The sequence below is a fragment of the Gymnoscopelus braueri genome, assembly GCF_963280865.1.
Source record: "Gymnoscopelus braueri genome assembly, chromosome: 23".
Classification (NCBI taxonomy): Eukaryota; Metazoa; Chordata; class Actinopteri; order Myctophiformes; family Myctophidae; genus Gymnoscopelus; species Gymnoscopelus braueri.
This window is the reverse complement of record NC_137625.1, coordinates 23,356,785-23,384,052: the sequence shown is the minus strand read 5'-3', so window position 1 is coordinate 23,384,052 and position 27,268 is coordinate 23,356,785. Positions and strand designations below refer to the sequence as shown.

General features: G+C 40.3%; 2 protein-coding genes across 13 annotated transcripts; one reads left to right on the top strand and one right to left on the bottom strand.

Moving 5' to 3' along the window:
• Window positions 1-374: 374 nt before the first annotated feature.
• On the bottom strand, window positions 375-11,388 carry rbm17 (RNA binding motif protein 17). Of its 2 annotated transcripts, none has more exons than XM_080420955.1 (13): window positions 11,296-11,388; window positions 10,630-10,771; window positions 9,946-10,065; window positions 9,330-9,496; window positions 8,899-9,017; window positions 8,367-8,414; window positions 7,224-7,365; window positions 6,564-6,715; window positions 6,036-6,086; window positions 5,186-5,259; window positions 4,867-4,965; window positions 2,688-2,760; window positions 375-763 (listed from the first exon to the last, which is right to left on the bottom strand). In XM_080420955.1, the coding sequence occupies exons 2-13, from the start codon at window positions 10,753-10,755 to the stop codon at window positions 657-659; spliced, it is 1,278 nt and encodes a 425-aa protein (XP_080277081.1). In that variant the 5' UTR covers window positions 10,756-10,771; window positions 11,296-11,388; the 3' UTR covers window positions 375-656. The 2 variants fall into 2 exon arrangements, with proteins under 2 accessions (XP_080277081.1, XP_080277082.1); XM_080420956.1 differs by having other exon boundaries at window positions 8,370-8,414.
• Window positions 11,389-13,297: 1,909 nt separating this feature from the next.
• Window positions 13,298-27,031, top strand: il15ra (interleukin 15 receptor subunit alpha). Of its 11 annotated transcripts, none has more exons than XM_080420942.1 (13): window positions 13,298-13,449; window positions 15,504-15,695; window positions 17,699-17,722; window positions 18,072-18,209; window positions 18,457-18,651; window positions 19,140-19,283; window positions 19,531-19,725; window positions 20,205-20,357; window positions 21,065-21,130; window positions 23,713-23,850; window positions 24,527-24,592; window positions 26,038-26,113; window positions 26,217-27,031. In XM_080420942.1, the coding sequence occupies exons 1-13, from the start codon at window positions 13,362-13,364 to the stop codon at window positions 26,305-26,307; spliced, it is 1,566 nt and encodes a 521-aa protein (XP_080277068.1). In that variant the 5' UTR covers window positions 13,298-13,361; the 3' UTR covers window positions 26,308-27,031. The 11 variants fall into 11 exon arrangements, with proteins under 11 accessions (XP_080277068.1, XP_080277066.1, XP_080277067.1 ...); XM_080420940.1 differs by having other exon boundaries at window positions 19,137-19,283; XM_080420941.1 differs by having other exon boundaries at window positions 19,131-19,283; window positions 20,214-20,357.
• Window positions 27,032-27,268: the final 237 nt, after the last annotated feature.

Here is a 27,268-nt window from a genome sequence, read left to right as displayed (position 1 = left end):
CGCATTCCTGAGCCAATAATTTGATGACCGGTGGAGTCAAAGAGTCTCCTAGCCTCAAAGAGTCTCCTACTAACCGATGACCCGGTCATCAAATTATTGGCTTAGGAATGCGACAAAACAATCTCCATGAATCCAAGGCTTCATCGTGTGTGTAATTGATAGAAAATAAGTAGTTCTTTTTGGTTGAACTACTCCTTTAAGGGTGTGTTCACTGGCAAGTAGGTGCATCATCTTCTGGGTTATGCTAATGAAGGATGGAGCCCCTGGGGAGTTGTAGTCCAATGTGGAGTCTGCTGTTACATCAGACAGAAACTAGGTTTCATAGAGCAACAATGACAGAGCATTTCATGAATCAACTCAGAAATGAGAGCAAAAGATGTATTTATTTTTTACAAGGGAAAAAATACATGTATTATTTGTAGACCTTAAGGAAGCTATGATGGTAAAAGGTAGTTCATACCCTTGGTTTGGGTTGGCATAAACACTTTTGTGTCCGAACAGCAAAATAAAACAAAAGTAGACTTCACTAGATGCTGTTCATATCATATAAAAAGGGTGGGGCTATTTACAAAAGGACACATCGTGGCTACATATGCACAATGCACATCTGTGTGTGGTGTGACAATCAGTCTGTTAGGTGGACCAAACAGGAACCATCACAACATCTGTTCACCGAGGTCCAGCACCCGGAACTTGTCCAGATTGTAGAAGCAGGCCTTGACAATACGGCCGCCGAAATACCTGCCATTCAGATCCACCACAGCTAGGACACCGAGAGAGGGAGAACTCAACATTAAAGCCGGATTTATACTGCTGGTGTCGCGCGTCGAAAATAGCCTCACTGTATCTACAAGCTCACATCACGTTGCTCGTATGAGTGCGTGTGCATGGTGCGTGTGCATGGCAAAGCAGTGTCGGTGGTCAACCATTTATTTCAAGGATGGTCAATGATATACCACGTCAACATATTTCAACCTTTCCTGGGATGTTTGTGTCTTAACTGGACACATGCTCCAGTGTGCCTTTGAAGTAGAGATAGATAAACTACTAAACTACAATTCTGTGTATATGTTCCCGTGCATTTATCAACTGAGCATCCCTGATTGTAAGCTCCCGTGGCTTATAAGCAGAAAAGTCCCAGGAAAAACAGCTGTGTTTATCTCTGCTGTTAACATGCATGGTACATCATTATCAGACCTATATGTACTTCTTACTTATCCCCAAAATAACCTATAATCATAGGTTTTGTAGCAATGTGTAGCATTTGTAGAAATATTGGGCGTTGAATGTAATACAAAATATATATTATATGTTTTTGGCCCCTCATTTGTAGAATAAATGTAGATATAAAACCAAATATAAAATGTAACCAATATAGAAATGGTGCCCAGTGTTGCACCAGGGGTGCACCGACCCGGTTACCATAAAAAGGCACCCTGTGTTCAAGTGCGATGTCAACTAACCACACATAGACTCAATAAAACTTGCCTATGCGAGCGACATTTTGGCACAGATCTTGGGCCATGTTAACACTAGGTCATTAACAATAAATAACAACTGAACTGCATTGTATTTTAATTACTTTTCGGTCTAGATGTAAAAAAAACTGTCAGTCTCTTTGTGCAGCTCTGCCTGTGTCGTTACAGGTACATATATCTCACAAAATGTAATTAAACCACACATTTAATGCGATTTTAAGATAAAAATAAATAATAAAAAAGACACTTATTTCAAACACAAGTCAAAGCATTTGAAATCCCATTTCATTAGTGCTAAAATGCGCTGTGGACCGGGGGGAAAAAACAGTCTTAAAATGAAAATATAATAGCGTGTGGACAAAGCCTTGAACATTGTACATTTGTTCTCCTCTCTATGTTGTGCTAGAAGGCTAGAAGTTGATGTGTGTCCTCCTTTTCAGGAGTTGTGATATAAGGCGGGTGGTTGCTCGCACTATAGGGGATCAAAGTGCGTAGTAAGACCAGGCATGATGTAATACATTGGGGAGACAAGTTTCATGTTCTTTCTGATTTGGGCCGACCCATTTAGAATGGGACCCACTTAACAGATCGCTTATACAAGTTGCATAATTCACCCCAAGCTATGTCTCTCCTGACAAGAGAGAGATGATTGCAATGATGTCTATAATAAAGTCTCCACTCCTTGGGGTGTTTTTTGTCACTGTATATGTGCACATACATGAAATCTGTCACCTGCAATTTACCCATCCACTGTGAGCAGCCAGTGGTACAGTGCTAGGGAGCAGTTAGGGGTCAAGTGTCTTGCTCAGGGACCTGGGACCTTCGGCTTCCCAGGCCGGGCTCTCTAACCTTTCAGCTATATAGCCGCCAGATGGCAACACGACTAGTGTCCAATCCAGTCTGCTTCAAATAACCTTATTGACATCGTCAACCAGTTGGTGTCCTACCCGACACCAGGGTCTAAATTCCTCAATGGAGGAGTAGGGAGGGAGACCACCTCCAACCACGACATGCTACATGCAGTACAGTACGTGCTAGTTAGATTGTATTCACATATTCTACCATACAGATTGGTTAAAATAATTAAAGTAAGTCCAGGATTGTAGCTTTAAGAGGGGTCTTATTGGTTAATGTGAACTATAGTTGCATTATACAGGAATACATTACATTTATACCCTACACTGTGGTAAGCCCATAGAAAAAACTGACCTTTGATGGCCGACTCGACTCTCTCAAACTCCAGAAATATTCTCACAGCTTCCTCTTCGGTCACAACAGCAATCTGCAGAGGGGATTATGCATGTTAGACTATTAGTTCAAGATGACCTCTCATCGAAAATGCAACAAAACAGGAGCAAGTTGTTGGCTTTGTGAGGCCCTGTCCGTACGTACTTATGGTAATATAGCAAAACAAACATTTTACTTTGTTCAGTTTCACTGAAACCGAGTAGTTAGTGCAATACCCTAGCCTGGTAAACCCTCCCTCCGGAAATCTCATTTAAATGCAAATGAGATTTCCGGAGGGAGGGGGGTTTACCAGGCTAGCAATACCCATCATAGTACTTGGAGGGCAGTCTATGACGTTAGAACTATGACATCATATTGACGACATCAGGGATCTCCATTATGGGAATAAAAAGGCCACAGACAGACACACAGCGATATGTGGATTTTCAGTTCTGTACAACCGAGATTCTGTGCATTTATAGATACTAGAGGTTCGGCCCGCTATGCGTCCCTCACGCCTACGTTGTACCGTCGGCTCCTTATATGGTTATGGCTGAGTCATAGTGACTGCCGGTCCTCCCATTAGCCGATTTTAATATTGGGTGCGTTTGGAAATGCGCACCGGGAACGCACTCACGTATTAGTTTGTATTGGCCAGTGCGCTCAGTGCTATATATCCAAACGCACCCTAATAGAACATGAGCATGCGGGTGAGCATGGGAAAAATAGCATGTTGTTTGCCATAAGATTCAAGAGTCAAGATTTGATTAGTTACATCTCATATACGAGTACATACAAGTAACATTCTTTGGTTTTGGTTCCTTAACATTATAGTAACAGTAACAAAATAATTGTTAATTAATCGTTACGGTCGTATGATGACAAGAAAAGCTAAAAACGTAAAGTAATCATAGTGCGAATGTATTTGTATTCGCTACCTCAAAAGATCAATAAGCTCACTATGCATGCTCAGAATAGTCTAATCGCAATTATTTGAGATAATCAATTATCTTGTCATAATCGTTTCCACGTTAAAAAGGGTTCATATTTTAAAACATTTTCAAAAATAGTGGAAATAGCAGATCTACAAGCTCACAATGCGTCGTGATAAAAGTTTGAGAACCACTGTTTTAGACTATTGCTCATTATTCTGAAGAGGAAAACTAGCAAAACGAGACTCGCTCACTGCAAAAAAACATTTAAGGAAAACTCTTTAGAGAGACTTCAAGAGTGCTCTGTGCTCAAAGTGGATTAAAAAGCAAACGTTTCGGTCCTGGGACCTTCGTCAGTGCTTGTTTTGCTAGTTTTTGCTAGTTTTCCTCTCTATATTTTTGAGACCACCGCACCTGCAGCGAACCGTTACCAAAGGACAAAGAAGGGCGCAACAGTTTACCCTGTTCTTTATTGTCATTATTCTGAAGAACATGTGTTGGCATGAAACTAATGATGCAACACCTTGTTGAGAAATCATTATGCACGCAGCCACAACCTGTGCAATTGTAGCCTAATATAATTAATTCCCTTATGCAAGATGAAGCTGTAATTTTTTTGTATAGCCTACTACTCCTTTACATTCAATTAGTTTTCAGTCCCAAATATAATGCTTTAACTGTTGTTATTGGCTACGTTTGTGCACCTGCTTGTCATTCATGCATGAACAATTATTATGTCCGTTATTTTGATCAGATGTCCGGTAAATTTTAATCATTCCGGACACTGTGACCGGGAGAAAAAAATCCTAGCACGACCTCTTGTTATATATATAAATATGATATATATATAGCTAAAATCTAAAATGACATAGATGCTTTCCTAGTTTTAATGGGTTAATAAAAAATATTACTAATATAAATAATGTTGATAAAATCTAAATAGTATGAGAAAAATCACAATAAACCATAAACTGGAATATACAAATATGTTTGGTTCTCAGAAGGGTAATATTATCATTAGCCTTGTTTTAATTGTGGTGAGAACTGGCACAAGTTGGTAAAACCCAGACATTTTGTTGTTTTACAGATATTTGCAGGAACTCCACAAACTGGGACGCAATCTGGTCACCATAGTATGCGTGTGAACAGGAACTGAAACGAGCACATGATTGTGTCATAAGATCTGTGTCCAGTTCCACTTTCAGGAGAATTAACTGGGAGGCTCTCACCTCAAAGATGACACATTTGGTGACTTTGCCATATTTTTCACATTCCTCCTTGGTCTCCCCTTCCAAGTCTTCATCCACTTCACCTCGACCTACCATGTTCTAAAACACACACACACACACACACACACACACACACAATATGTTTTTGTTCACTTGGCACAGTGGCATCCCTAATATTAGCAATTCAAGCAAGGAGCCACGTTTGCATATAGAAATCACAACGTTTTTCTTCGCAGGTCATGAGCTGTTATATGCCAATGGTTGGGAACCCTTGGCATATAGAATGTTTCATTGTATTCATTAGCATGCCTAGACTTACCCGTAGCAACACAACCTTGGTGGGACACTTCAGGATCTCTGTGAGGGGGTTGGCCTCAGACTTCTTAGAGTCCGCTGATTGTACATACAAAAGTGACAGGAAGGTCAAGAGAGTTCACGCCACAGTCCACAGCAGAATAATTAGTGGCTACTGGTTAGCTGGACGAGAGAACTGGGCTGTGAGATTAGTTGGGTTAGCAGTACACTACAGCAATAAGTAGCCTTAACTAAATCAATATTTATCACAATTTGACATGAGTCAACTGTTGACGATTGTTGTTTAAAATGCTTTTTTTGTCAGAAGACAGGAGGGGAGTGGCTTTGATACGATGAACAGAAGAAAGAAAGAAAGAAAGTTAACCACATTAACCCTGATATCCCTATTTTGGGTTCAATTCAAACTATTTCACAATTCCAAACATTTAAAAGAAATAGCAAAAATAGCAGATATTGAAGTTCATAAGGCACTGCATTGTGATTTTGTCGATGGGCCACTTTCTTTGTTTGTCATACAACAAAGCATAGGGCTTAACCCATTAAGACCTGGAACGCATATGTCACTTTAGATTTCTTTGGCTATTCAAAAATAGCAGATATACAAGCTCATAGCGTGGCACCGAGTGCCGCGCTATGAGCTTGTAGATCTGCTATTTTTGAAAAATCTTGAAATGTTTTTTTTTTAGATTTGGAAATTGTTTAAAAAAAAAGAATTGCCTCAGGTCTTAATGGGTTAAGTGGTACCACCAACATTAAACTGCGATGAGAAAATGACACCCACACCCATAAAAAACACACTGGATGGGACAAACAGAGTGAGAGCAGATGTGAGGTGTATGGAAGTGGAGGCCAACCTGAGGAAGCCCCTCCTGAAGTCTCAGCAGCCCCTGACTGACTGGATCCCGCTGTTGTAACACACACACACACACACATACACGCACACACACACACACACACAGTCACACACATATATACGTAATGAAAAATCACCGCAAAAACAACGCAGTCACACTGGATGAATAATGTACTGTATGCAGAGGAGTAGAAACATCAAGATGTGTCATCAAACATCAAGATGACACACAGCGGCAAACTGCTGCTGTTGAGGTTCTCAGGAGGATAATAATGCTATTGGTGTTATTTTAATTGTGGTGAATGCCGGGACAATTTGGTAGTGAATGTTGAAAATATGGACATTTTAAGTGTTTTACAGATATTTGTCGGGACTCTGGACACCCAGAGTGAACCCGGAACAATCCAGGACAGACCTGCTCTATATGAAGTGCCTTTAGATGACTTCTGTTGTGATTTGGTGCTGTATAAAATAAAATCAACTTGACTTTCAGGGGGGAAATGGTAGGGGGAAACACTGGGCTAGTTACGTTTCTCTGCGGCGTCTCCTATGATGATCTTGCCGCCTCTCTTGCTGGTCTTCTCCACCGACAGCGCAGTGCTGAGACCCTGTTCATGCTTGCCCAGGCCCTGGCCTTCTCTGAACCCGTACTTCTGCATGATCTTGTGGGCCACGGTCCCTCTGCAGGAAAATGGAGGGAGATCAATGGTTTCAAAAACACAGGGAAATGATGCATGCGAGGACGTGTTCTGGTGTATCTGCTTGTTTGCTGGATGTCACTATTTTCTTTTTCATTACTTGAACCCTAGGATCCCTATTCTGAGGGGAACTTAAGCCAAAAATAGCAGATCTACAAGTTCACAACGTCTCGCAGCAGTTGTGAGCTTGTAGAGCGGCTATTTTTGGCAAAGAGATGGGGGTCCCTACTTCATCTCTCTCTCAGCTAAGGGGTCCTTGGCCTGAAAAATGTTGAAGACCCCTGATGTAGACAATCCTGCAACCTTGAACAAGACTCATTTGTATTGTCAGGGCGTGGTTTTAACAACATGCTGATAATGGCAGAAATGCAGGAAAGCTGGGATTTGTATTTGATATATAAATAGGTGCGATGGAAAAAAGGAAGCACCTTCAATTGACATCAATGTTCAGTGTTTGCACGTCTTGCGTTTGCTCATGTTTGCCCACTCACCCCATGTTAGCCAGGAAGGAGTTGGTGGGTCCGGGCGGGGAGCGAGGCCGTTCTGAATCCTCGTACATTGGTGGTGGAATGGCTGCCTTTGAGCCTCGAGGAGGGCGCCCTTCATCCTCATAGGAGTATGACGAGGAAGAGGCTGAATTCAAGGAGGAGGATGAGAGAAAATGAGTCAATTCGCACACACACACACACACACTCTACTATCCTATGACTTATGATGCTAAATCATCAGTAGTGGTTTTGACAATGCTGCTACCTGCTGGACAAACTGCAGAGCAACAATCACCAGGTCCATTCTCAAACTAATCCCCCCCCCCCCTCACCACTAGCCTGGCGTAGACAGACTATATCACTGCGTGGATATGAGTCTGGTGCTTCTATGAGGACGTTTTTTTCCAAGGGGGCGGGATCAAAACAATGACTCTCGACGCATTTGGTTAGACCTACAAACCAACTACCAATTACAGTCTCCCATATTCGAATACTGGGCCCTGATTGGTTACCCCCGTCTTCTGGAGCAGGAAATGGATTCTCTATGGAGCGGTGCCAGACCCAAATCGCAGAGTGCAAATTCTTTTTGCACTCGCAGATTCGTCTGGTCCCAGGCTACCTCACCACCATGACATTTGAACAAATGTGTAAAGAAGGCCTGTCAGCATTTGTTTTTTTTTACCATGATTGAAATCTGTTATTTCTGTTCTTTCCCTATGGTGCTGTAATGCCCTCATTTGGCTACTTTTTTCCAACAAGTCATGTGTTATTGCAGGTTTATGTTGGGGTGTGGCATTCAACTGCTTTGAGCAACCCCGGGCAGGAATGTCAATCAGCGCCTCCGCTGATAAAAATCATTCAGGATTAATTCCATCCAGGCATTGAGTGAGTGCATTACTGCTCTACCCAGTTGGCAGTGTTAACGCTCCATCCACGTACCAGTAACTTAGCAGAAGCTTTTCTGCTTCAATGGCGAGAGCACAGAATGCCACTGCTGAACTGAATGTGTCTTATTTTAAACTTTTTACTGTTTTTGTGCATCGTCTTCCTGTTCCAATTCCTGTTGAATGTATCAGATCCACCCAGGCTTTCTATGTAGATGCCCCCCACATGTACAAATGACAATAAAATAACAAACCAACTCACCACTCTCCACCAGCGATGAAGGAGGGGCAATGGCTGCCCCACCCATACCTGAGACAAAAATAGACATTCACAACATGGTTATTCTCAGCCTACCACGTACTAAAAAAAGATACAGTTACAACAGTTAATTGAACTAATCAATTATTATTTTAAATCATCAATATGACATTTTTCACATAATTTGGTTAAAAAAAATATATATATATATATTTTTTTTTTGTATTTCAGTTTTTTTTGCTAGGGATAATTACAGGTGTGTATATGGTTTGTTATATGAAATATAACCGTATCACAAGCACAATAATCACTGACTGTCTTCCATGCTATGTTCAAGGGCTTCTAGAGAAGTTTCAGTTTCTTGTCACCTCAGCTTCACACACGTGGGGTGGGGGGGGGGGCTTTGTTTTGTGAGTGTCTGATTATAATCAATTATTTCTAGGCTTGAGTACATTTTATATCTCCAGACAACACTGAACCATGAACGGGCACATGGGGCGACACAAAGCAGCGATCTCGGCAGTGGGCCACTCACTTCTTTTCCTCCTCTCCTTCTCGTAGTCCTCCTCGTCGTCCGAGTCTCCCTCGGCCGCCGGGAAGCGAGAGAATCCACTCGGTGCTGCTCCGCCGCTTTCGTGCCGGTCCTTCCTCTTCCTGCGACACACACACACACACACACACACGCAAGGTCAACACAGTCAAGTATAAACTTATTACATTTGTCGGTCATTTCTTTGTATTTATTACTAGGTCATTTGTCATATCTGCCCTGTGCAACTTGAAAGCCTAAAAGCTAAAGAGAAATGTAATTCGTAGTCATATGTTCCAGTGCTCAACGACAAAAACACAATTAAAATCGTTAATCGCAATTACATGCGTGACAATTAGTCGTCACGCAAAATGTCATAATCGTGACAGCCCTACTGAGCATCTGCTGTCCTTCAGCGAGGGGAGGGGAGCTCATACTTTTCTCTCTCTTCTATCTCCTTCTGTCGCTCCTGCTCCCGCTGCTTCTGCCGCTCCTCTCGGTGCCTCTTCACCACTTTCTCGTAGTCGTTGGGGAACATGGGGTCGTACTCGTCCGCCAGGGGGATCAGCGCGTCTCCGGATGAGAACGCACTGGGCACTGCATCCTGATAAACACGCACACATGTAGGAAGATACTGTAAAATGTGCACGTTCAGTGTGTTAGAAAACAACCTGAGGGCCCGAACAACCTGAGGGCCCGGTACGCTGGCCTAGCGGTCCGAGGCACTTAGGCTCTAATGTAGCCTGACAGCGCATCGTGGGTTAGTCCTGTTCCCAACGATCTTTGCTGCATGTCTCTCCACATCTCTCCCTGTTTCCTGTCTATCTCCACTATACACTATACATACAGGCAGAAAAGACCCAAAAAAGATATCTTTAGAAAATAGAAAATAAAGCATCTGAGTGAACCATGAGTGAGCCAAAACAAGCGCTCTCCCTGAGCTCAACTGCGGTGGAAAGAAATAGCTTACACACAGTAGCGTACACACAGTACAGACTGTCAGGAAGACAGAGATTCCAACATAAAGACTGAGACTGACAGACGTTCAGTCACCTTGAGTCCTGCAGCAATGTGCGGGGGCGTGTCTATGATCTGCCTATCATCAGCAGAAGAACCACCTCTCTTCAAGTCAATGACAGGAGCCAGGACGTGGGTCTGCTTCATCCGCTGAGTCTGCACACAAATCACATGTGCACCACACACACACACATGTACACAAATATATGAATTATACGCAGGAGCATTACAATGTCACACAACCAGTCACCCTAAAATCATCAGTGTTTTAATGTATGCATTTTTAACTGGTTGTTAACTAGTTGTACGAACTCTTGTTTTATTGTTGTATTGTTTTATTGGATCTTGTTTAGTCGATACACTTATTTGTTTTAGCTCTTGCTCATTTGATTTAGCTATTTTGTCTCATCTGTTTAAGAAAGTAGGTAGCTGATATATTGCACTTTTACCTTAGCGCTAGGTAAACTCTTAGTTGCTTGTTTTTGCAGAAAATGCACTTAAGACTTCTGGTGATTAGTAGTTTCGTTCCCTACCTATGTTGAATGCACTTATTGTAAGTCGCTTTGGATAAAAGCGTCTGCTAAATGACTGTAATGTAATGTAACTCTGAGAGTGTACGAATATGACCAACGCAACCAAGGGGTCCATTTGGTTACATATGTATGTACACTCTCAGTCTCAGAGTTAAACGACTAATAATTCTTCATATCAAGAGCTCACCTTGGCCTGAGTCAGAGCTGCCTTTTTGACTTTCAGCTGGGACTGGAGCAGTTTGAAGTTCTTAGACCAGCCCTCGATCTTGGTGTCACTGGCAGCAGCCATTGGCTGGTCATCATACAGAGACATCTCTGTCCAAGCTTTGCTGCAGGGACACAAACTACCGTTAGCATTTTGAATTTAATATATACAGAGACATAAATGGTAGAGTATCCTCAACTAAAAAAAACTTGTTTTGTAATAATAAATCAAAAAGTAATTAGTATCTAAGGTTTTCATATAATTGTAGTGGAGTAAAGGTATAACATTTGCCTATGAGATGTAGTGGAGTGGAAGTTAAAGTACTGAAATTTGGAAATACTCCAATAAAGTAAAAATACCTCAATTGTACTAGCTACTTTACACAACTGCGTTTATCTCACGCTGCTTAGCCGTCTCGTTTGCATTAACTGATTACTATTACTCATCTGCACAAGCAGCAGGTTGAGGTTTTAAAAGCAACACAGCGACACAGTGCTGCTGGATGGTTAGCTAGCTGGCTAGCTGGCTAGGCTAATGTTATTCATTTCACCAAGCTAGACGATGCGGAGAGATAATGAATGAACTCGTCAAAGACCTGGGAACATTGCGAGATATATTAGACGTTAAATTGGTTAAGTTTCAACTCACTAGTTTGGTAAATATCCTGGAGAACACGAACTAAATTAACCTCACAGTTAATGATGTAGAGAAGCATCCAGCACATTTCATTCTCACAATCAGTGTTGCCAGGTTTTGTGAGACAAATAAGAAAGCAGGTATAGGAAAACAAGCCCAAAAAGAAGCAATTTAGGCCACATGAGCACTTTGAACGGCTATTTCCAAGTAGCGTCGGCTATTTTCAAATAGCCGATCTACAAATTATCACGATGTATTGTGAGCTTGTAGATCTGCTATTTTCAAAAACTCTTGCAATAAAATGTGTAATATTTGGAATATTTGTTAACATTCTAACAACACAAATGCTCCCTGTGGCACAAAACATTTTCATGGAAATATTTGAGAACCACTGGTTTGAATAAAAAATTACTAGTCTAAATAGACTACACTTTAGAAACAAGCCCAAAAAACCGCAACAACCCGCTGCAAATAATATGTACTAGCAACTTTACAGAAAAAGAAGCCCAAAGTCGCTTATAATAAGCAGACATGGCAACACTGTCCGACAGTCAATAATATGTACCATGGTGTGTACTTTATCGCCACCTGGCGGTTGGATGACCATTTAGGCAGTATGGCCCTTAACTCTATGGTATGGCCCTGTGGGAAAATAAATTCTCCACCTGAGCTTTACAGTCACCGTCCCTCCTATCTCCATAAAATGTTCTCCACCTGAGCTCTAGTACAGTCTAGTACAGTCACTTACATCCAAAGTCATTTCGACTATGCATGCTTCTCATGGTATCACATTCACAACACCACTAAGGCCTTAAAAATAAGGCTTCAAACATCCCAAAACAAACTAAAGTAAGGCTACTTCTTGGCCTTAAACATACAACCCATCTAACCCCTGCTCATTTTGCTAGGGTTGGATGGCTCAGGGTTGAGGACCGAGTACAGCAACTTGCATTGGGCCTGGTCTACAAGATACACCACCACAACATTTGGATACCCACCATGATGTACCTGTAGCCTACAAATACTTCAAGTCCATAATCACAACACCAGAGGCAGCTCCACTGATCATGTCCAACCCAGATTTGGCACAAACAAGGGAATTAACTCGTTGTCATGCTCTGCAACAACAATGTGGAATGCCCTACCCAAAGGAGTATAAGGAGTGTAAAACACTACTCACTTTCAAAACTGCCCTAAAGAAACACCTTCAGGAGGCTGCAATTCCAAAGTGGCCCCTGTCAAAGTCTTAACCTACCCCCCCCCCCCCCCCCCCAGAAACATTCAGAAAGGAAGAAAGAAAGAAAGAAAGAAAGAAAGAAAGAAAGAAAGAAAGAAAGAAAGAAAGAAAGAAAGAACATCTGGTTTAATCTTTTTCTTTAGTCCGCCAGAGGTCGCAATAATTCAATTTATAGGGTGGCGGCTGGCGTGGGAGATGTCTGAGATGAGACAGTAGATTAAAACAAGGCGTAAAAACTATATATTGTACTTTATTTCAAACCCAAATTACCACCGTACAGCTATGGAACTGTATATAGCCTAATCTGTTTGTTTACGATAGTGGGCTAGGTTTAATGTAGACCTATACCTACTATAGATAAATCATCAGAAGTTCTTTGGGAATATTTATTTTTTATGCACTCAAATCATAAAAGAATGCAGAAATCATTAATAGGTATATTTCCAGTGGTGTAAACTAAGGTAAAGTATATGTACTCAAGTACTGTACTTAAGTACAATTTGTAGGTATGTTTACCTTACTGGATTATATACTTTTGTACTTTAACTCAAGTACATTTTGAATTCCATACTTTTACTTGTAACAGATTATTTCTACATTGCAGTATTGATACTTTTACTTACGTCAAAAATATGAGTAGCCTACTTCTTCCACCACTGTCTATTTCTCACACACAGGCTATGACTCCTCCCCAAATTATTAATACAATTCTCATTAATCTCCTCCCCCAATTAGCCAAATACTCACTGCTCCCCAATTAAAATGCTCACAGATAGATTCTACAAGACAGAGAGCTGTAGCTGAGTTTAACTCAACCTCGGTTTAAATATAGGCTGATCTGATGGATAAGTGCTCGATGTTTTGGTGTATAATTGCAATTTTTCAACTCGGAGCTGCAGCGACACCATCAATCAATCAATCAATCACAGGTTAGTGAATTGCTTCAAATACTCATTCACTTTTCAGATGAACAGACCCAGCCTAAATAGCATCTCTATCTAATAACTTTAAAAAGTGATGTAAAGTAACTAGTACAGATTTACTCGAGTACTGTACTTAAGTACAATTTTGTGGTATTTCTACTTTACTGGAGTATTTCAAATTTTCAGTACTTTTACAGCCATATGAAAATAGCCGATCTAAGCTCACAATGCGTTGTGACGCAAGGCATTGTGAGCTTGTAGATCTGCTATTTTCAAAAGATTTGTAGACATTTTAGACATTTGAAAACGTGTGAAATGGGACATACTGCATAATGAGTACTTTTACTTAGTACATTTTGAATTATGGACGTTTACTAGTAACAGAGTATTTCTATATTGTAAGTATTGCTACTTTTACTTTTGAGTACTTTTACAATTGAGTACTTTTTCCACCACTGCTTAAAAGAGAATTATATAAAAAAAGGGAGAGATGTACTTTATGGGGGAAGACTGGGCACTTTATGGGGGAAGACTGGGCACTTTGTGGGGGAAGACTGGGCACTTCATGGGGGAAGACTAAGCACCTTTTGGGGGGAAGAATAGGCTATGCTGTGAGCTTGTAGATTAATTGGCTATTTGGTGCCAAATTTAAATAATTATGAACTTTGCATCAAGTTGCATGGAAGCCCCTAAAATAAATAGAGATAATAATAAAAATGGACAGTCTAATGGTTAGTTATTTTCTTTGGTTAAAATAAGGGTTAAACCCTATATTTTGATAGTACTCATTGCTGGAGTGTTTGTTCAGTAACAGGAGTCTCCATGTCTCTCCAGCTCTTTATTAAACAGAAAATGCATTTTCAGGTCGGGATACCAATTTGATAGAGAACTCAGTCAGGATACATAGCCTACATTAAACAAGTGAAATTGGAAGTGATGACACAAATAAATGAGAAGACAAAATTGGAACTGGAACACTATAAAAATGAAGCTGATAAACGGGTAGACTACTCTCTCCTGATTGGCTGATATTTTGTCACCTACCTGAAAATGTATTTTCTCTCTAGCAACACTCTAGCAATGATTACTATCAGAATATAGTTAACCTTTCAACAAAACAAAAAAAGGGACAGTCTCTTATCAAGTTACATGGAAGCCTTTCTAAAACAAATAAATAATAAGTTTAGTATGGAACACAATGTTATGATGTAGTGGGGGTCCCTGTTTCATCTCTCTCTCACCTATAAGGACCTTGGCCTGAAAAACGTTGAAACAAGTTTCTATATTCTCTACCTGTCCATGTTCAGTTGAGTAAATAGCCTAATCCCATGAAGACATGTACAGACAGTCAAAGAGGAGAAATGAACTGGGATCAAACGACCAACACTTTGCTGTTGAGAGAGAGAGGAGTTGGGCTGCACATCTGGTGCGGTGTGAAGTGCCGTCTATTGTCCCCAGGATCCATATTTGTTTCTCGAATAAAACAACAACAAAGGTGCATGCTGCTAGGCCAGCAGCCAAAAAAAAGTGGGAAAAAATAGTATCCCAATCGTCAGTGCGTCATGCCCCAGTGCGTCTTTATCATAGAAATGCATGACAGACAGGTGCAAAACACTTTCTGTCTGTGGACACTAAAATTCCTGTTTTGGTGCCCAGATTTCCCAGGTGTCGGATTACCCGGTGCCCACTCTTTTTTGGTGCCCAGATTCCCCTAGCGCCCACTCTTCTGAAGCCTGGTGCCCATAGCCCACTTTATTTTGGTGCCCACTCTTCCTTGGTGCCCAGATTTCCCTAGTGCCCACTCTTCCCGTTACCGTACATTATGCACAACTTCGAAATTTGCACTAGTTGCCTATATTAATTTGCAGATTTATGTATTCCAAAGAAAAGTCATGTTATAATCTCATACTTACGGGACTAAGCTTAACTATGTTAAGCTTAGTCCCGTAAGTATGAGATTATAACATGACTTTTATTATGTATGTTTTGTACAAATAAGGCATGACTTGGTTGTTGTAATAATCTGTTGTAATCCTGGCATATCCATGCTTTGTTTGCAGACAACTGCAAGTGTCCATGCTCACTGTTACCACGTGTGGACCAAACTGAACTTCCACAAGCAACAAATTGTTGTGACAAGAACAACAATTACAGATACAAGTGTATTGATGGTTACCTGAGGAGGGCAGGCACCTCTGAACTCATCAAGTGTACAAATAATCAGTGGGACAAACCCAATCTCTTTTGTAAACGTAAGACCACAATATTTGTGTGTTTGCACTTTAAATTATCATAGGTCATACCAGGACATACCTTATTAATGACATTTTTACCCAGCAAGAGGGTGTTTTTTACATAGACCATAATGCTTTGCAGCTCACCAGCTGAATCCCAGTTTTAGCCTACCCAGAGGAAAGCAGAATCCAAGTCTGAGATCTTTTCTATTACTCCTTTGTTTCTCTAAATGAGATCAATGTGATACAAAAAGGAGATGTCAGCTTATGTCTCCTGTTTCTCTTTTTTTCTCTCCTGGGAAATAGACTTCAGCATGTCTCAGATGTCACCTCTGATGATCTATACAGGAGATCTCAAAATGGCTTAAATGATGCTCAATTTAGAAGAATTATTGCGTCTCAAACGTAGCTCCGACTGATATAAAAGAGAGCTCTCTACATAATCTCATTTGAATTAAAAATGAATAAAAATGTTAGTTCCTTTCTGTCTCCAGAGCAATAGAAGATCTTAAATTGAGAAGCGATGTTTTCCTCTTGGCATGGTTTCAGTTCTAACCCGTATATCGTTCAAAAAGTGCAATCTACTTAAACGCTACTTTTTGAATTGATAAAGAATATTGTATCATGTTAAAGGTAGGGTAAGTGATATTTTTTGGTTAAAACAAAAAGGTTTTTGTTAAAAGGTTAAAGCACTATATTCTGATAGTAATGATTGCTATAGAGTGTTAATTCAGTAACAGGGGTCTCCCTGTCTCTACAGATTTTTGATGAACAGAACATACATTTTCAGGTAGGTGACAAAATGTCAGCCAATCAGGTCCAATTTTGTATGCTCATTTCTTTGTGTCATCCCTTCCAATTTCACTTGTTTAATCTGTATCCCCCAGTTCTCTATCCTAAAATTGGTAACCTGACCTGAAAATTAACTAACATCCTGTTACTGAACAAACACTCTATAGCAATGAGTACTATCAGAATATAGAGCTATTTAAAAATTATTTTAACCAAAGAAAATCACTAACCATACCTTTAATACTATATTACTAGTAGGCTGTGGTTGGAGATCCATAAGTAGTACTGCATAAAGCTCATAAAATGGAAAACGGTAATATAGCGCTTAGCTTTTGTGTGATTTACAATGTGCATTATATTACATTCACCCATTCACACACCTATTGACACACCACTGGCAGAAGCAACCGTGTATACCATTAATACATAAGGGCGGCTCAGTGGCTCAGGGGCAGAGTGGCCGGATAGAGGGAACTGGAAACCGCAAGGTTCCCAGTTCGATCCCGGGTTCCCCCAGAGATAGTGTCGAAGTGTCCTTGAGCAAGAAGACATTGAACCCCTAATTGCTCCCGATGAGCAGGTTGGTGCCTTGCATGGTTTCCTCCGCCATCGGTGTGTGTGAATATATGGGTGAATGTAAAGCGCTTTGGATAAAAGCGCTATATAAATGCACCATTTACATCATTAAAACAATGTGCATTACTGTACATTACACCATAAGTGCGATATAATATCTCCCATGGCCAAGTAGGGATTCCATCATGACAGAGCTGCAAGTTTAGTCTTCCATGCGGGAGACCCGGGTTCAAATTCCGGTTAGGAGGACGTTAAACTTACAGATTCCAATTTCACAGGAACATTATATTGTCCTACATATTGGTATTGCTCATTACCTGTACACTATTTCCTACATAATGTATTCTTGATGTAATGCAAAACCGGATTCAGCAACGGAGATTACTGTTGCAAGGCATTGTGGGATATGTAAAACCATGTACCATTACAGTCAATATCCTGAAGTTATCTTTCTGTAGATATGTTAAGGAAAAAGACTATTGTCTTGTTTTGTCAGGAACTAACCGTTGTCTTTTAGGTACATATTTAGTACATGACAGACTTTTTTAGTTGCTTTCCTCTTTAATATTCAGTCCTATATTCATTGACCATGACTATCATGCAAAATTATAAATGAAGAATAAACCTTAACATACTCATTTATTGCATTTCAGGTGACCCAAAATCCAAAACGCAGAGTACGTACACTAGCTACCAAATGATAGTTGACAAATACACTTTAACATTCTCATATGTGTGTGTGTGTGTGTGTGTGTGTGTGTGTGTGTGTGTGTGTGTGTGTGTGTGTGTGTGTGTGTGTGCTTGCATTTAACAGGAAGAAAGAAACCTCAGAGCTTGTTAGCTCACACATTATTTTGTGCACATAGTGTAAAAGTACATTTTGAAGACAGTGGGATACAAAATATACAAATATGTTAATAACACCCTTCCATCTCCTCCTATAACCAATAGTTATTCAACTGTGAAATAAGAAACAACAATCATATGGCTCTTACAATTGTCTTTCTTTTCATGTTGTAAAAGTAGAGCCCACAACAGAGACCAAAAGTACAGATCCAACGTTTAGAACTACCAGCAGTGTCGACACCTCAACATCAGCAGCAGAGAAAGAGTCCTCTGTTGATAGCGCCTCAGATCCACAAAGCAAAGCCACTGTAATTACAGGTGAGGTTGACTGATTACCTCCCTGTCTATTGCACCAAGTTCTACTTCACTCTTCTGCTTTCTCAGAATGCAGAATTGTCACCAAATTAAATTAATATTTATGTGTGACAAGGTAAAATACAAATGGACATCTATACATTCACTACTGTATTCTGATCTCTATGATTTATTTTTTGTACAAATAAGACATGACTTGGTTGTTGTAATAATCTGTTGTAATCCTGGCATATCCATGCTTTGTTTGCAGACAACTGCAAGTGTCCATGCTCACTGTTACCACGTGTGGACCGAACTGAACTTCCAGAAGCAACAAATTGTTGTAAAAGTGACAGCTATTACGTGTACAAGTGTATTGATGGTTACGTGAGGACGGCAGGCACCTCTGAACTCATCAAGTGTAAAGATGATAATCAGTGGTCCGAACCCAATCTCATTTGTAAACGTAAGACTACAATATTTGTGTGTTTGCATTTTAAATGATTATAGGTATGATGTACCTTATTAATTACCTTTTTACCCAGAAAGAGGGTGGTTTTTACATAGACCATAATGCTTTGCAGCTCTCCAGCTGAATCCCAGTTTTAGCCCTACCCAGAGGAAAGCAGAATCCAAGTTTGAGATCTCGTCTATTACTCCTTTGTTTCTCTAGTCATAAATGAGATCAATGTGATACAAAAAGGAGATGTCAGCTTATGTCTCCTGTTTCTCATTTTCTTCTCCTGAGAAATAGACTTCAGCATGTCTCAGATGTCACCTCTGATGATCTGTAAAGAAGATCTAAAAAATTGCTTAAATTATGCTCAATTTCGAAGAATTATTGCATTATCAAACTTAGCTCAGACTGATATAAAAGAGAGCTCTCTACATAATCTCATTTAAATACAAATTTAAAAAACAGTTTGGTCCTTTCTGTCTCCGGAGCAATAGCAGATCTTAAACCGAGAAGCACATTTAACAGTACAGATCCAACGTTTAGAACTACCAGCAGTGTCGACACCTCAACATCAGCAGCAGAGAAAGAGTCCTCTGTTGATAGCGCCTCAGATCCACAAAGCAAAGCCACTGTAATTACAGGTGAGGTTGACTGATTACCTCCCTGTCTATTGCACCAAGTTCTACTTCACTCTTCTGCTTTCTCAGAATGCAGAATTGTCACCAAATTAAATTAATATTTATGTGTGACAAGGTAAAATACAAATGGACATCTATACATTCACTACTGTATTCTGATCTCTATGATTTATTTTTTGTACAAATAAGACATGACTTGGTTGTTGTAATAATCTGTTGTAATCCTGGCATATCCATGCTTTGTTTGCAGACAACTGCAAGTGTCCATGCTCACTGTTACCACGTGTGGACCGAACTGAACTTCCAGAAGCAACAAATTGTTGTAAAAGTGACAGCTATTACGTGTACAAGTGTATTGATGGTTACGTGAGGACGGCAGGCACCTCTGAACTCATCAAGTGTAAAGATGATAATCAGTGGTCCGAACCCAATCTCATTTGTAAACGTAAGACTACAATATTTGTGTGTTTGCATTTTAAATGATTATAGGTATGATGTACCTTATTAATTACCTTTTTACCCAGAAAGAGGGTGGTTTTTACATAGACCATAATGCTTTGCAGCTCTCCAGCTGAATCCCAGTTTTAGCCCTACCCAGAGGAAAGCAGAATCCAAGTTTGAGATCTCGTCTATTACTCCTTTGTTTCTCTAGTCATAAATGAGATCAATGTGATACAAAAAGGAGATGTCAGCTTATGTCTCCTGTTTCTCATTTTCTTCTCCTGAGAAATAGACTTCAGCATGTCTCAGATGTCACCTCTGATGATCTGTAAAGAAGATCTAAAAAATTGCTTAAATTATGCTCAATTTCGAAGAATTATTGCATTATCAAACTTAGCTCAGACTGATATAAAAGAGAGCTCTCTACATAATCTCATTTAAATACAAATTTAAAAAACAGTTTGGTCCTTTCTGTCTCCGGAGCAATAGCAGATCTTAAACCGAGAAGCACATTTAACAGTACAGATCCAACGTTTAGAACTACCAGCAGTGTCGACACCTCAACATCAGCAGCAGAGAAAGAGTCCTCTGTTGATAGCGCCTCAGATCCACAAAGCAAAGCCACTGTAATTACAGGTGAGGTTGACTGATTACCTCCATGTCTATTGCACCAAGTTCTACTTCACTCTTCTGCTTTCTCAGAATGCAAAATTGTCACCAAATTAAATTAATATTTATGTCTGACAAGATAAATTACAAATGGACATCTATACATTTCACTACTGTATTCTGATCTCTTACCCTTACAATATGCTGATCTTAACTGCTTTTTTGTTTAGTTTAGTTTTTTCTGTTTGCAAGTAGCTGTATTGCAGTGTATTGTTTGGAATTGTTCCCCAAAACATAATATTGGACGGTGATCAGTAGCCTGATTGCATTACATTCCAAGGATCCCCATCAATTGCTTTTCCTCTTTCCAGCCACATGCTTACATATTTCTACAGCCAAGTAATATATCTGCAAACTAGAGACCTTTCGGTGACAATCATCATTTTTAGCTTCAACCAGGTCACTCACATGTAGATCCAGGGTGTGAGTGAGGAGAGAATGACTGCAATTGCGCTTTATCTGACTTTATTTTTGATTGGTTTTAGTCATTACTGTGGCATTTCTATGGGCCAATCGGAATTTTTATATTTTCTGCTACATGACTTCTACTAGAAGACTCTCTGCCCTTGACCTTGGCAAAAGTGTCTACCAAATCATGAAATGCTTTTTTTTTCGTACTGAAAATGAACATGCATTGTTTCTCTTGTCATGTTTGGACTGGATCTCAACATCAGCAGAAGAGAAAGAGTCCCCTGTTAATAGCGGTCCAGGTCCACAAAGCACAGCCACTGTACTCACAGGTGAGGGTTGACTTATTACCTCCCTGTCTATTACACCAAGTTCAACTCCACCACTTTACTTTGGATGTATAAAATAAAAAAAATGTAATCGTGTTGATCTCGGAATCCACATGGGAACGACGTGGCTGCAATGCAGATCTCAGACTTCATATGTTCATCTATGACATCAGTCGTCTACTCTATGACATATCTACATGACGTATGACTGCAGATTTGGGCTGGGGATTCAGCCCCATTGACTACCATTATCAAATTGAAGTTAAAAGTGATATTTTGGTAACACTTTACTTGAGGGGGCAAATTTCATTAACTAATGGTGAGGTCACTATGACTTAACCAAGTGTAATATATCATTAGCTATGGACGTTATTCCTCAGCTCCACTTCTGTGCCCAGGATGAGTGCTCATAAGCGGGTAGGAGTAGTGAGGAACGACCACCAGAGACCGACCCTCCTCGCTACTCCTACCTGCCTATGGGCACTCATCCTGGGAATATACTGATATGTCTTTGTTAAGATAAGTGTGAAGTAGCTCTATGTTCTGATAGCAATCATTGCTGCAGAGTGTTTGTTCAGTAACGTGGGTCTCCCCGTAACTCCAGCTCTTTGTGTAAGCCAAAAGTAAATGTTCAGGTCAGGATACCAATTTCATTCAATCATGACAGAATTTACTCATACAGGATACAGGATAAATAAATGAAATTGGAATTGATTCATGAAAAGAAGAACACTAAACACTGTTGGAAGTGGAACACTATGAAATTGAAGCTGAAAAATTATCTTTGTGGGGTTCTCTCTAGATGATATTGGTAACCCACCTGAAAAGGTATTTTCTTTTTACTAAAGACCCCTGTTACTGAACAAAACACTCTATAGCAGGGATTTTCAACTGATTGTGAACCAGGGACCACCTCCCTGACTAAGAATCAACCTGGGGACCACTGTTGTGTTGGGTGGGGAATCGGTATACGAGCTAAGATTAGGGCTTTGGTAACACTTGCTATGCATGCGTCCCATGTCTATACTGTTCATCCCACTGTTTCTCAACCAATGGTCCATGGACTACACAGACACATGCAATTATATGGCCACATTTCCTAAAAATGATGACTCCAGATTCTGACTCCCTTTTCTGTGGAATCTCTTGACCTCGGACTTCCCAGTAACTGAAAACATTGACGTGTCATCATGGGTCACCAGGTGGATAATATGCACTGTTCCATGGAACAAGGAGAAAAAAGCAAATTGCAACATGTTCAGGGACCACATGCAATACTCTCAGGGACCACAAGTGGTCCAAGGACCACCTGTTGAAAACCCCTGTTCTATAGCAAAGGGGTGCAACAGTTAATCGAGGAAATCACTTTGATCTATTGTTAAAAAAAAATCTATTTTTATCAAATAAATAGTGCAAATAGCAGATCTACAAGATATGGTGTGAGCTGGTAGATCTGATATTTTTGCTACAACGCTGTACAACGAAGTATAAAATAAGTCTTAAGCGGTTAATCAGACTAAACGATTTAGTCACTTATCTTGCATTGATTCGTTGATAATCCTGGGTCGTTGATGAACCTGGGTCGTTGATGAACCTGTGTGTGTGTGTGTGTGTGTGTGTGTGTGTGTGTGTGTGTGTGTGTGTGTGTGTGTGTGTGTGTGTGTGTGTGTGTGTGTGTGTGTGTGTGTGTGTGTGTGTGTGTGTGTGCTGATGATAGGCTCTTGGTTTACCTATGATCCTAGATTGCTAGATTACTATTGCTATGCATTTGATGTATTACCTTGTGTTTTCCTTGCTTACTATAAATCGCTCTGGATTAAGGCTGTCTGCTAAATGTCTAAATTGTTAATTATACATTGTGTGTGAGTGTGTGTGTGTGTGTGTGTGTGTGTGTGTGTGTGTGTGTGTGTGTGTGTGTGTGTGTGTGTGTGTGTGTGTGTGTGTGTGTGTGTGTGTGTGTGTGTGTGTGTGTGTGTGTGTGTGTGTGTGTGTGTGTGTGCTGATGATAGGCTCTTGGTTTACCTATGATCCTAGATTGCTAGATTACTATTGCTATGCATTTGATGTATTACCTTGTGTTTTCCTTGCTTACTATAAATCGCTCTGGATTAAGGCTGTCTGCTAAATGTCTAAATTGTTAATTATACATTGTGTGTGAGTGTGTGTGTGTGTGTGTGTGTGTGTGTGTGTGTGTGTGTGTGTGTGTGTGTGTGTGTGTGTGTGTGTGTGTGTGTGTGTGTGTGTGTGTGTGTGTGTGTGTGTGTGTGTGTGTGTGTGACACCAGTCAATGTTTGCATTTACATACAGGAAGTTAAGATTAGTCTCTGAGCTGGTCACAATGTTATTGGCCAATGAATGCTAAATCTTAAATCTGATCATTTAACAGGAAGAGAGAAACCTCAGAGCTTGTTAGCTCACACATTATTTTGTACACATAGTGTAAAAGACATAATTACATTTTGAAGACAGTGGGATGCAAAATATACAATTATAGCCTTATTAATAACACCCTTCCATCTCCTTGCAAAAAAACAATAGTTATTCAACTGTGAAACATTGTCTTTCTTTTGATGCTGTAAAAGTAGAGCCCACAACAGAGACCAAAAGTACAGATCCAACGTTTAGAACTACCAGCAGTGTCGACACCTCAACATCAGCAGCAGAGAAAGAGTCCTCTGTTGATAGCGTCTCAGATCCACAAAGCAAAGCCACTGTAATTACAGGTGAGGTTGACTGATTACCTCCCTGTCTATTACACCAAGTTCTACTTCACTCTTCTGCTTTCTCAGAATGCAGAATTGTCACCAAATAAAATTAATATTTATGTCTGACAAGGTAAAATACGAACAGACATTTATACATTTCACTACTGTATTCTGATCTCTTACCCTTACACTATGCTGATCTTCACTGCTTTTTTGTTTAGTTTAGTTTTTTCTGTTTGCAAGTAGCTGTATTGCAGTGTATTGTTTGGAATTGTTCCCCAAAACATAATATTGGGTGGTGATCAGTAGCCTGATTGTATTACATTCCAAGGATCCCCATCAATTGCTTTTCCTCTTTCCAGCCACATGCTTACATATTTCTACAGCCAAGTTTCAGCCAGGTCACTCACATGTAGATCCAGGGTGTGAGTGAGGAGAAAATGACTGCAATTGCGCTTAACTGTAGGATGAGATTGTCTTTCCGGTGATTGGTTTTATTCATTACTGTGGCATTTCTATGGGCCAATCGGAATTTTTATATTTTCTGCTACATGACTTCTACCGGAAGACACTCTCTGCCCTCGACCTTGACGAAAGTGTCATCTTGAGATGAGATGCTTTTATTTTCGTACTGAAAATTAACATGCGTTGTTTCTCATTGTTTTCTCATGTTTGGACTGGATCTCAACATCAGCAGCAGAGAAAAAGTCCACCGTTAATAGCGGTCGAGGTCCACAAAGCACAGCCACTGTACTCACAGGTGAGGGTTGACTGATTACCTCCCTGTCTATTACACCAAGTTCAACTCCACCACTTTATCTTTGGATGTATAAAATTCAAAAAATGTAATCGTGTTGATCTCGGAATCCACATGGGAACGACGTCAGCCTTGCGTGGCCAGACTATATCACTGCGTGGATATGAGTCTGGTGCTTCTATGGGGACGTTTTTTTTCCAAGGGGCGGCATCAAACCCCTGGATTGCAATTGGTTAGACCTACAACCAACTACCAATTACAGTCTCCCATATTTGAATACTGGGCCCTGATTGGTCACCCCAGACTTCGGGAGCAGGAAATGGATTCACAACGGAGCGGTGCCAGACCCAAATCGCAGAGGGCAATTTTTTTTTTGCACTGGCAGATTCGTCTGGTCCCAGGCTAGAACGACGTGGCTGCAGGATACAGGATAAATAAATGAAATTGGAATTGATTCATGAAAAGAAAAACACTAAACGCAGTTGGAAGTGCAACACTATCAAATTGAAGCTGATAAATGATCTTTGTGGGGTTCTCTCTAGATGAAATGGGTAACGCACCTGAAAATGTATTTTCTTTTTACTAAAGAGCTGGAGACATTGGAAGACCCCTGTTACTGAACAAACACTCTTCAGCAAAGGGGTGCAACAGTTAATCGAGCAAATCACCGTAATATATTGTAAAAAATATATACATATATATATATATATATTTTATCAAATAAATGAAAATAGCAGATCTACAAGATATGTTTTGAGCTGGTAGATCTGATATTTTTGCTACAACGCTGTACAATGAAGTATAAAATAAGTCTTAAGGTTAATCAGACTAAACGATTTAGTCACTTATCTTTTTTTTATGCCTTTATGTAGAGAGGGATAGGGAAAGTAGGCTGACAGGAAATGGGTAGAGAGATGGATGGGGGGGGGCGACACGCAGCAAAGGTCGTCCGGAACGCCAGGCCGGCATTGCAGCCCAGGGTGCCTGGACCGTCACACTACTGCCCAGGCCTTAGTCACTTATCTTGCGTTGATTCGTTGATAATCCTGGGTACTCAGAATGCTTTTTACATGTTCTGTAAGAATTGCTGCTGTCTTGAGTTTTCTTTCATGATAGTTATATATTATATGCAGATAGTACCTCTACAGTTTGAGACTCCTACTGAAGTCCTGTTGTCAACCTGTCTGCAGCAGCCCTCACGCATTGATAAAACACAGCAATTGCTAATGATAAGCTTTATTATCACAGTCTTTAACACAGTCTCTCTCTGTGTGTGTGTGTGTGTGTGTGTGTGTGTGTGTGTGTGTGTGTGTGTGTGTGTGTGTGTGTGTGTGTGTGTGTGTGTGTGTGTCTGTGTCTGTGTGTGTGTGTGTGTGTGTGTGTGTGTGTGTGTGTGTGTGTGTGTGTGTGTGTGCGTGTGCGTGTGTGTGCGTGTGTGTGAATGTCAGGTGTGAGTGTTGTTGTAGGAACACTGGTGTTATTTGCCTTGATGGGGATTGGCCTGTGGATTCACTTCCATAACAGGTACGTTTGCATACAGTAGGTCGGTTAATCATATAGTGAATAATTATGTATTATGGTTAACATGTTGTAACAGTATTCCCTGTATGTCCCTTTTCTTCCTAAGGAGGCTACTGAAGCACGACTCACAGACAATATCGGAAGAACAGAAGCCAATGTATCCCTATCTTGATGCTCCATCTCGCCCCAACTACTAGCACGCACACGCACAAACGCACGCACACACATCGTCTTCTTCCTGCAATTCCTACACGTTGTGTTGAGATGCTTTGAAGAGATATTATATTATATCTAATGCATAATATGTTCTAAGTCGGGTTACGTGCCATGCTCAAAGGCTCTATGCAGAATTAATGAACACTTTGCCCTTAGGACTGAACCAGGAACCTTTCAGACCCTCAAACCTCAAGACCATAATATTGTTACTAGTACGCGTCTACTGTACAGTACATTGATTTTACGTACCATGGGTACGTAAAACTGTGGAACGCCCTCCCCATCCACCTGAGAGCACCACAGTCGGTTGACTCTTTTAAGAGAGGACTAAAAAACATAAAAACACGGTGAAGCAGCATTCTGCTTCTACGGACCGACAGCGTGGAATAAATTCCCATTACACCTAAGACAGGCAGCCTCTGTGGATAGCTTTAAACCACAACTCAAGACCTACTTCTTCACTCTTGCTTTTAATAGATTTTTTGGTTGATTTTTAAATCTCTGTGTTGTTATCCATGTCTTCACTGTATTGCCTGATTCACTGCCTTTTGCAATTATTTTAATGTTGTTTTAGGCTTTTGCTTTTCTTTTTTGCTTTATTGTTAAATTAGTTGTAATTGTAAATGTATTCTTGCTCTGTAAAGCACTTTGAGCTGCATTTCATGTCATGAAAGGTGCTATACAAATAAAGTTTATATTATTGAAGACCTTCTGTTTCAGTTTCTTAGATGTTTTTTTTTAATGGTGTGATGATTCTTTTTTTCTATGCAATTGCCAATTGTAGCACTTAGAGATTTTTTACAAATGTAAAGTGCATTATAAATCAAATCCATTATTATTATTATTATCATCATTGCCCCTAGAGCATGGGTTCCCAAACTTTTCAGCCCGCGACCCCAAAATAAGGCGGCCATTGACTCGCGACCCCACCTAAACCTGGAG